This window comes from Stylophora pistillata, chromosome 9 (genome assembly GCF_964205215.1).
Source record: "Stylophora pistillata chromosome 9, jaStyPist1.2, whole genome shotgun sequence".
NCBI classification, from domain to species: domain Eukaryota; kingdom Metazoa; phylum Cnidaria; class Anthozoa; order Scleractinia; family Pocilloporidae; genus Stylophora; species Stylophora pistillata.
The window spans coordinates 6,365,201-6,376,445 of record NC_142527.1 but is presented as its reverse complement, the minus strand read 5'-3'; the positions used below and the strand labels follow the sequence as shown (position 1 = coordinate 6,376,445).

Here is an 11,245-nt window from a genome sequence, read left to right as displayed (position 1 = left end):
AGCATGAATGTGAATTCATATACCTACATTCTTGAAGACATAACTGATGTTTTCCTGTTAAATTAAATGTTATTAAAAGTTCTGCCAATGTTGGATTTCTCTATTGTTTACATGGAAGTTTATGGGTCGATACAAAGATATGTTCCTCATGTTATTTTGCGGTAAGGTAAGCAGATATCTGCATGTACTAATTTTAATAATTAGGCTGGTTATTACGTTTCCCAGCTCATTTCTGTTAATCTAAGATATTACCACCTTGCTACTTATCTGCAAAAAATGCTGTTGGGCAATGCAAACAACCAACATACCCAAACTCTACCAAAAGATGCAGATTTCAAAAAGGAAAAACAAAGAGAGACGTCACAACAAATGATGGCAGCCACTGCAGAAACGTTGACTTAGAATTCTCGCCTCGGAACACTAGGCTTTGTGGCTTCGCCTTGGCAATAGTTAAATAAAAGCGAGTCGTCTAATTTTGCTGCAAGCGGCGACCTAGCGATAAAATCAGTGTTTGTAAACATCGTTTACTCCGTCATTTTGAGTTCTCAGGCGGGTTACCGCTATACACCCGTTCCCCGTTCGCCGTTCCCCGTTCCCCCTTCCTTATTTCCTGTTCCTTGTTCCTCGTTCCCCGTTCCTCGTTCCCCGTTCCCCGTTCCTCGTTCTACGTTTATAATTTAGTAACATCCTCAGAAAAGTAAACAATTGGCCAGTCACGAAGACAACGCTTCGCTTTCCCCTATAAAAATTCGCCGGTTACTTATTTTAGCGCCATATGACGACATAGATACTGACGGCTCGCAGTGAGAAGAATGAAGACTTGAAATTGTATTTAACAACATTGTAGCCTGGACGCTTTGTTAAAAACAAAATATACCCAGGAATGGCGAGGAATATTCCACAATACGTTCTGTCCTGGTGTACCGGTTCACAAGGGAATTACCATTGTTCTTTCTTTGTTTAGGAGTCATTGATTAGCTGTTGTGTATTGTTCGGTCTTTTGTATCGGCTCTTGTGAACCGGTACACGAGGACAGAACCCCACAATAATGCAAATGATGGCGAATTAAAGATGATCGCGGAAAAGCGATTGCATTAAGCATCTTCACTCATAGTTACACTTTTAGTCTTTCTCACAGCTTTGACTCGGTTACACATGTGCTAACTTCGAAGAAAGGTCGAGTTAAATTTTAACTTCGCATTATTACTTCGGAAATGTGATAGAGGCGAAAGTGATTTCGATTTGTTAATATCTGAGTGAGTGACACATTTCCATATTCTGCCCCATTCTAATAGTTGTTTCTACGCCTGGCGTACCCACGACTAAGAAATGATGGAGGGGAAGTTTTAGAAAAAATTCATTCAAGTGATACACTTTTTTTGGAAAGTTAAGTCGCATATATTCATTGTTTCTTTGAAGGCTGCGCAATTAAATTTCTATCATGATTTTGCTGGCTTTCCTGGTACTAGAAATTTTCATGGGAGAGTTGCATGACGGTAGACCGCCTGGGGAATGTGCTCGCAAAAACATAGTACCTCACTAGGTGATTACGGTAAACCACTCGACCTTAAGAAAACCAGTAGTTTGCATTCGAAATAGGGAGTTGACATCATAAGTAACTTTGATAGTTAGGCAAACGATGGTATTTCATTACTATTAAATTCACCAGGATTGGTGTGCCCTTGTTGATTAATAAGAAAGTTGAGATCAGAATATAATGTAGTATAATATTTCTCAATAGCACGTGCTGTGCGTGCTGCAATGAGAAAGGTTAGATCGAATAATGTTAAAAGAACTTTTTAATCTCCAAGATTTTTTTCAAGTGTTTCGGCTGATTTAGCTTTATTCTCGTGATATGTCTGACCATCCTTTAACTCTGAGACCAACTGCCGCTTACTATCAGAATTGAAAATTTATTCCGTGGAGATTTTGCCTCAAAATTGTTTTTCCATTGTTTACTCTCTCTTTGTTTCGTCTAGTTTCCGCCTATCTCCGTCACACATTTTATCCACATAGCCAAGTAAATATAACTAACAAAAACGAATGTATGAAAAGACGACAGTATTCAAAGGAAAATTAGGAGACAACTCAAAACATCATTATCATGAGATATTCTATCAAGAAATTACATGTCCCGCTGGCTTCCGATGCAACCAATTAATCATTAGTTGACCTTGAAGTATTTCTTTAGTTCTTATAATTCTCTGAAACTTAAATTGACATCCAGGAGCGAAGAAAGGTGACAAGCAGTCTGTGTTTGAGAAATTTCATGCGATCTTATAAACCTCATTGGCCAAACCTCCCTTTCAAACTGAGATTGATATCCAGGAGCGAAGGCGGAGGAATGAGAATTTACTGGAAGGTAAACTGTTAAACTTTTGAAAGAACAAGTCAAATTCACTTCAGATTGTTTTCAGCTTTTAGCCCAGCAAGGGAGAAAGCACAAAAGGCTGGCCATAAAGCGTTAAAAATAGCCCAGTAAGGTGAAGATCATTTCAATCAGGTCTTTTTCCGGTAGAGGTTTTATTGTAAAGTAACTATTTTTTTTATTTGTAACAAGCAACGCGATAGTGTACTTTTATTTCTAAGCTTATTTGTCATAAACCGTGCCTCAAATCTGTTACGGAGACAAAGATTCTGCGCTAGTTTGTGGCTTTATTCACTTTTACTTTTTCATGCTGCAAAGGGGAACTGCCGAGTTATCTAGCTCTACTTTGACTGAGAAAACTAGCCACCCACGATGGTGTCTTCTTAAACTCTCTCTCAGGATTTCTGTGGTTGTCTGGTTACGCATTATGCAATCTCTTTATTCAATAATTGTTCTAGCAAGCTGTCTCGTCATGATTTTTGCATTCTATGGCCTCGGTCGACAGCTTGGAACGCACCAATGGAAGTTCTACAGACTGGAAACCATGGCGTTCGTTGGAAAGGCGACTTTGACCAAAGTCGTAAAAGACTACTTTGATTGCTCCTTCTTTTGCCTGAAAAGCGGTCCCTCAGCTTGTCTGTCGTTTAACCTTGGTAGGAACAGTGAAAGTGGGTACCGTACATGTGAACTGATAAACTCAGAGAGATATATGGAGCCTGAGAGAATAAAAGAGCATAAAAGCTACGATTATTTTGGAACCACTCCTGCAGTAAGTTAAAATTCTGTTCCACTTTTATGTGATCGTTACCTTTTCTTCTTCCTTTTTGTTTATGAGACTTTTTCGCTCAAGAATGTTCCACAAAATGGCTAGTTTTTCTTTTATTTTGTTAAAAAGCAATCCAATGCCACATGCAACGTTTGTAACCTGGCTTCAGCTACATAAAAAAAAAAAAAAAAATCATATGAACCAAATCAACCAAGCTCATGAAAAGAGAAAAAATACTGGAACATACAAGCTCAATTTAATAATAAAAAACTGCATGGAGCTATTTATCCATCTAAATCTCTTCTGTTTTTTCATCTTTTCTTTTTATTCCGTTTTTAAATTTTTTTCTCATTTTTGACTAGAGTTCTCACTATGCTTGTGCGTTTAGTCTCTTTTCAGGCTTCTGCCCTGCGTGAGTAATCCGTGTAACAATGGAGGGATCTGCATTCCTGGTCGGCAAATGGGTGGATTCTCCTGTCAGTGTGTTATACAGATCAGTGTTTTGCCATTTATCAACGATTTGTGCAATATTGGTGAGAAATCTAATGTATGTCAACCTCGCTCATTTTATTATTGACCCCCCTCCCCAACCCCCCACACACGCGTGCACACACATACACACGCACGCACACACACGTACACACACACACAAACACTCACACACACTCTCTCTCTCTCTCCCTCTCTCTCCCCCTCTCTCTCCCTTTCATGCTTTCTTGTGAAATTTGCTCGAAAGCCCCTAACAGCATTTATGAGAAGAGATAGAAAGGTCACTGGTAGTATGGAAGATTGATGGGGAAAACAAGGCTATTTCGAAACCGCTCTGACAAAAATTATTGTCTGCAGCGATTATTGACAACATTCTTAGTAATTGGTGTTAATCAAGGAAATTAAAAGTTCCCCTTTGTCTCACTTTTCATGTGTTTTCTCAATTGAAGATTAATACTTGGGCCCAAGGGTGCGTGTTTTCTTTTGCAAATCTTTTTTCATTCAAGGAGAGACTGAAGGACCGCATTTTAAAGAGAGTTGCTTGTGGCATCCTGAAGGCCTAAGATCTTCACGTCACTCTAAAATCTTTTGTTGATTTATCCATGTAATGATAAACCTTTCGTTCCTTCTAGATTTCAGTAATGCCAAAATTATCGATTCATCGAAAGACGTCTTCCACACTGCAATTGGCCGATATGAACTCAACTATCATGATGCTCAAAGGCTATGTCAAATGAAAGGAGCAGCTTTAGCTTCATATGATCAGCTGCATGCAGCATGGCAGGACGGTCTGGAGTTGTGTTTGTGAGTTTATATCCAGATGTTTTTGTACCATTTCTAGCAAAGCCGATACTATAGTATTACTATTATCACCAAAACTAATCAGCATCTGTCTTTAAGGAACACACATTTCTCCATTAAAATTTTGAAAAATTCTGTTTGGACGTTAGTGATAATATAATGACACTAATCATAACTATAACAGTTCCTTCAAATACGATTGGTGCGTTAGCTGCTTAATGCTTCACCTATCATTCTGTAGAGTTGTGATCTGATAGTGTTATTGTACAGTTGGCTGCAATACTGCAATACAATAATCAGACACCTGTAATCGAACAGTTGAAGCTGCCAATCATAACCTAAGTCAACTCAGCTAAATCCAGTAATCACACAATTGATAACAATAATCATAGCAACAATAAGTGACTCTACAAAACTGGGCAATTTCCAAAAGGAGGAATATTTTACTGTAGAAATTGTGTCTACCGGAGATATTTTGTCAAATAAACGTGAAAATTGTAATAGTTGTGATTAATTGGTAACAAGACATTGTGTCGTCCAAGTCTGTAATTACACTGGCGATTGACAAAGCAGACTCCTGCCTGGCGGTTAGTCCAATTTTAAAATCAGTCGTATGATTACAGACCTAATTGCACTCTAAGCGGTCCTATTACCACCATTAATCTGAGCGGATAAGGACAATCAAGCAGAATTTCCATTCAAAATTTACAAAATGCTTGCCTGTCATGTTATGACCGAGGGATTTCGGGATAATAAGCATGTGCCGTGGTTATGAGTTCACTGCACTCCAGGTTGACATAGCGGTCATAACGAGTTCTTTCAAGTTTTGGAAAGGCCTTAAAACCTTGTTGTATGTTTTTTTCTTTCCGCAGCTGGGGCTGGATTTCAGATGGAACTGCTCGCTTTCCTATGCAAACGAAAAACCCCATTTGTTTGCAAACGAAAAACCCCAATTTGTGATAAAAAGGTACGCTGCGGGCTCTCTTCGACTCTTAGTTGATACAAAAATTAAGTAAATTAATTCAGGTACAGAGAGGGGAGAGAGAGAGGGGGAGAGAGGGGGGAAGAGAGGGGGAGAGAGGGGGAGAGAGGGGGGGAGAGAGGGGAAGACAGGGGAAAAAGGGGGAGAGAGATGAAGGGAGCCAAATACTTTGCTCGGCATTATTATAGAGATGATTGACGTTTTCACTCAGACTCCACGAAGTATTTATAACTATTAAGATAAGCTAACAAAAGAACCCTGTATTCAGTGATGCATCTATTCTGCATCTATTCTGTTTTTCTCTTTCGTCCAGTGCGTTCTTTTCTGGAGGTTGCGTGCGTGGGTAGCACCGTTGGTTTTCAATTAATTTTCTTTCCAACGTAATTGCGACGCTCGAAAGTAGCTGATGGCTCTTTAAAAATTTATGATGGATTATGGAAAGACAGGTGCATGCGATATCTATGCTTGACACAATAAAATTATTTAAGAAATAAAAACATGTTCTGTTTCGTATACATACTCACATTAATAAACGATAGATAACTAAAGACATAAGAAAGAGATGTTGTTCTTCTTATGGGCAAAAGAAGATAACATTTTTTATTTCCATTCGAGGTGTCCTACCGATACGACTTGTTTATTTTTTTCGATTGCAATGCTTGATTAAGTAATTCTATCACTAACGAGAGGCTCAGGGTGGCCTCTATGTTCAAAACACGAAGAGTGCTAGGCCATTTTTGTCACAATAGGCAATATTTTAGTCTCTTTTCCGGTTATGTCCATGCTCTAGTATTCCGTGTAGTAATGGAGGTAGTTGTACTCCAGGCAAGCGGTCTGGTGAATTTTCCTGCCAGGTTTCGAAACCAGTCGCGAGACATTTTAATTTACCTAATCATGCTAAGCAACATATGGCAATCTGCGGTCTTTCCCTACGCTTAGGTAGCACGGAAAACTGTAAAAATCTTGAACAAAAGCTCATCTTTCAAACCGGCAGTCTAAATCCCACAGGGATCAACGAGCGCTTTTCATTCCACTAATTTACTCTTGTTGCCATGTTCCCACCGATGACGTAGCTCCATTTTCTGCCTTTAAAAACACACACAACCCACAATTCCTCTATTCGTCCCGACGAAGTGCTAACGCTCGAAACGTCAGCTTTTGTAATCGTTACGGTGGCCAATTTACCATTTCAACTTTGTTGATATATCCAAATTATTCCGTTACTCCCACCGACGCAACCCCAAACAGTTTATTTCGAAACTATCAGCCTTTATTCCTTACTTAAACACCCGTTGACAAAGAGCGTTACTGTCCATAAGCCATTATGCGGTAAAATTCCAAAGGCAACCTGATAATATTCTTCTAGAATATTTTCAGCTAACACAAGTAATCCCTTGTAAACCATTACGACCTACTGGAATAACGTACAAAAATAATTTCTGCCCAAAGAATTGCCCAATTTTTCTCCCCACCAAAACCCCTCCCAAGGTATAAAACAAAGAATTTTTGAATTTTTGAACTGATGTGACTTTGCACGTATCACCGACCTTTTCCTAACGCCAGAACTCACTTCCAATTTGAAATTTCTATTCTATTTATTATTCATATTCTTATAGAACGCAGTGGAAATCGCTTATACAAGGTAGGATCGGTTGCATCTAAAAGTAGACTTCGTCTTTCATATGAGAGCGAAAATAGGATCTCAAATGCAAGGGATTTCAAAGATTTTCAGTAATCAATTTTTTTTTTAATAGTAATCAAAGTTTTTAATGTCTTTACGTGGGGCATGGTATTGCCCGAGCCAGAGGCTCATGTATGAAACGCAAGACAAGAACCCACCCATCCTACCCCAGGGGAGGATATCTATCACACAGTAATCTCGTGCGTGGGAAATTAACCTCTCCTACCTCTAACCCTGTAGGAGACGGGACCTCAATTTATTCGTCCCTCTCCGAGAAGACTAGAATATCTAAACCATTTCTTGATGTTATAGAAAGGCAGCATATTCTTCTCAATTATTTTAAGACCTTGAGTGTTGGTCTGGCCGGGATTCGAACCCTCGACCTCCCGCACATAAGTCCAGCGCTCTATCCATTGAGCTAACCGGTGTCAGTATTAGCTAATGTATATTTATCAGATTGTTTTTCAAAGGATTATGTGTAGGGAACTTGCTTGTATTTTTTCTCTTTTGTTATTATTATTCAAAACTTAACAGTACTGACATTAATTTGCGACGATAATTTAACTACTTTAGCAGATTGAGATAGTTGACTGGGAACAATTATAAACACCACTGAAGATTGTTTCTTATTTTCTAATATCCTCCCCTGAGACTTAGAGGTAATGTAGCCCTATAAGTCTAAAGGGTAAGCCCTCGACTACAGAAAATTGCTAATGAAATACTAACAGACTTACTAGAAAGCTAAATGATCTCGACGAAAGTCGATCATGAAACACTTCATAGGATGATTTCTGAGCCATTTTTAATTTCCCTACTTTTCTTCTTTTCTCGCTAGAGACTTTTGTATGACATGTTTGACGTTTAAAACTCGTTCGAAGAAGGGGGGATAGGGTCAGTAAAGTGAGCAGAATTCCTCATGTGTAGCTTGTTGTAAGATTCAGAACAAATTATTCTCTGTTGTAATTGCTATGAAACAAAGCTGCAGGTTATAAGAATCCCGCTGATAGTTAATGGATATTGGTTTTGTGTAATCATACTTTCTTTTTTCCGACAGTTTTGTAAGAGAAATATTCTGCCACGACCGCTGTTAACATAAAAATGTATGTGAAACACACAGCGGCTCGTTCACCCTGGAAAATAAATTGCTTGGAGTTGAATAATGAGTTAAAAAACGAATTGATTCCTAGCACGCATCGTTGAGCGTGGGTTCGATCCGAGAAAAATAACAGCGTAGCGGGAAACGTTCATTTTCCATTGTAAGCAGGCATTATAATTAGTCATACAGGAAAGCTTTTCTGATTTTCTCTTCAAAAGCCGTGTTGCCAAACCTAAAATAGCTATCATAAGCATACAAACGAAAGGTGTTGTTGCTTTCGACAATGATGTCTTTCACGAAAACCTTCACCATTTTACCTCTCTTTCTCGTCGCGATGATAACACCACTTGGTTTCGCTCAGCACCAAATCAAGCACGAAAGAGAATTCTACAAATTGGTGGACATGGTCTTGGTTGGAGATTTAACAACAACACGAAAAGTGAAGGAATTGTTTGAGTGTGCCTTCCATTGCGTAAATCATGGCCCAGTCGCATGTCTTTCCTTTAATATTGCTAACACTGCTCTCGATGGGTTTTACACTTGCGAACTGAGCAGCTCAGAAAGAGTTCTGGATCCAAAACGAATGCAAGGGAATATTAGCTTTAATTACTATGGCACATCTACTGAGGTAAATTACTGACATCTGTTTCTATAGCTCATTATCAAAAGTGTGAAGCTGAATGAATTAACTAGAGTACTGAAACGAGATTGAGCATTACCGCCCGAACAAATGCAATATAAAGGTTGTACTAGTCAAAAACTTCGGACAATTTAACTGCGAGTTAACCCCACAATTCTAGGCCATAAAGGAAATCCTAAGTTTGTTAGCCCTCCCAGATCCTCTCTCTGGAGACGTATTCATATCTTGCCCTTAAAAGACTTTAGAAGGAGGAAATAACTCAATTATTGCTGAATGTTCTAGAACAGTGAGCAGTTGTTATGCAGAACTAATTTTGACATTATCTCATCCCTTTGACATCATCACATCTCTGCATGTGTATTTCGCCTTGCGGTAGTGAAATATACAAATCATTGCTTAAGTCTCCTCATCAAGACGTTTTGAGATTCTTCAGTTTCCCTAGTCTTTTACACTGAGGGACCTGAAGTTAAACGACGACGGCGACGGCCACGAGGACGAAGAAAAACAAAAGATCTAATCGACAGAACAGTAGCTCAGCACGTGCGTTCTAAAACTTTGTACATTTCTTAACTGTCTTCTGTCAAACAACAACGTCAAATCACCAAAATTTCCGTTGTCTGGAAATGGAAACACCGATGGCAAATTAAATAAGTGTAAATTTGGAACTTAACCCCACTCATACACGTAATTCTGAAGTTGAGGTGTGGCGCCGCAGGAGATAGTAAACACATCCAGACATTCACGAATTTCTGACTATAAATTTGAATTCATTTTGTAATCGACATTTTCTTTGCCTTTGCGGTCCTGACTACTTAAGTTCCCTACAGGTGCGTAGCGTCCTATACGCATATATGCACGTGCGTACTTGAAGGGACCAGAAAACTTTCAAATTTTTAGCAATTGTCTCTATTTTTCACTCAGTTTACTTAGGTTTCTAGATCATATGTACTTGTGCGTACTTGAAACACTGACCACGCTACGCGCCTTCCCTACTATGGATGGGAAAATAGGCCGATAGAAACTTGTACCTGATCAAAACTGCGTCATCACAGAGCTTGTTCCTTAAGCATACCAGGTCTTTGCATCCTAACTAGAATCGCATTGCTTAAGGTAAACACGCGCTCTGATTGGTCCATACGTCAACCGGAAGAGAGGGTATTTAGCGTGGAATCGCACTAATGAATAAAGCGATATCGCTGATTTGAGTCGCGAGCAAAAATTATTGTTACGAACGTAAAAACGTAAATACAACTAGTGCTACGAAAATATGAACAAATATGAACAAATTTATAGAAAACGAATGTCTTCCAAATTTTGAATTGAAATTCAAAGTTTTAGAAAATTGGAGGAAACCACTCACGCTCAAAAGTACGAGAAAACGCATAGAAAAAAAAAAATCAAAATGCCAGAGACGAGGGAAGAAAGCCAAACAACAGTTCTTGCCGAGGAAAACCAAACAAGCGTTACGAAAGAAAACCAAAACAGGTATCAATGCCGAAAAAGGTCAAGCATCTTTTCCGGAAATCCAAACCATTTTAGCCTATACAGACGACGAACTGGCCTCTTTTAGATACAACATGGTTTCAAAAAGCACTAGACGGCAAATTCACAAATTCGAGTGGTCGTAAAACAGTCATCCAAGCGCTCCATGATGATTTCGACCAAGTGGAGATATCAGAGCTCACTGGCCACTCCAATCCGGAATCCACATCCAGCTACAGCCATAATCCTCTGGAAAAACAGGGGCGAATGTCGAATAAGTTGGCCGGTTTCAACCCACGCCAAGCACGACAACTACCAACGGCTATTCAAGTCATGCTATACGGGAGATTGTTCTCAATAGCTCAGCCACGCCAAGCAACACAGCAGCTACTAGTGACCTTGACAGCAATGCCAGTCGTTCTAGTTACCTGATGGCAGGAGCAGTTGGCGGAATGTTTACTGGAGTAACTTTCAATAATTCTCCAGTAAATATTTCCATAAACTTTCAGTCCAGCATTGACATCAACGAGCGACTTCCTGCAATGAAAGAAAAACAGTTAAAACTGTGACTTTTAACTGAACTGTTTTTCGTCAGAGTTTACCGAGAAATTCCAGTCTTAATCATTATATTTTGAATACACTTTTTTTAGAACTGTAAAGCACTTAGCGGTTGTTTGTAGATCTTGCTTTGATAGCGGAACGCTTAAGATTTTCATTTCGCTTGAGGATTTGACCATACAGTTGTTGATTGTCGGCGCCACATTTTGCCAAGTTGAGTGGTAGCAGGCAAATCTCTGCCTTAAATAACTCCGTATTGTGTACTTTTAGTTTTTTTGCTGAACATTGTAAAATGTGAGACACTGCTTTCTCCACGAGTTTGAAATAAAAGTGGTTTTCATTCTAAAAATATCTTGTTCCCTCTATTCGCTAGATATTGACA

General features: G+C 39.1%; 2 protein-coding genes across 2 annotated transcripts in view; both read left to right on the top strand.

Moving 5' to 3' along the window:
• Positions 1–2,489: 2,489 nt before the first annotated feature.
• LOC148722957 (uncharacterized) lies at positions 2,490–4,481 on the top strand. The gene is made up of 3 exons (XM_088734376.1): positions 2,490–3,137; positions 3,523–3,696; positions 4,252–4,481. The coding sequence occupies exons 1-3, from the start codon at positions 2,676–2,678 to the stop codon at positions 4,429–4,431; spliced, it is 816 nt and encodes a 271-aa protein (XP_088590502.1). The 5' UTR covers positions 2,490–2,675; the 3' UTR covers positions 4,432–4,481.
• A 3,500-nt stretch (positions 4,482–7,981) lies between these two features.
• Positions 7,982–11,245, top strand: part of LOC148722956 (uncharacterized) — a 10,066-nt gene continuing 6,802 nt past the window's right edge. The window contains exon 1 of the mRNA XM_088734244.1: positions 7,982–8,811. Within this exon, the coding sequence (XP_088590370.1) occupies positions 8,467–8,811 (345 nt within the window). The 5' untranslated portion in view covers positions 7,982–8,466. The remainder of the gene's footprint in view (positions 8,812–11,245) is intronic.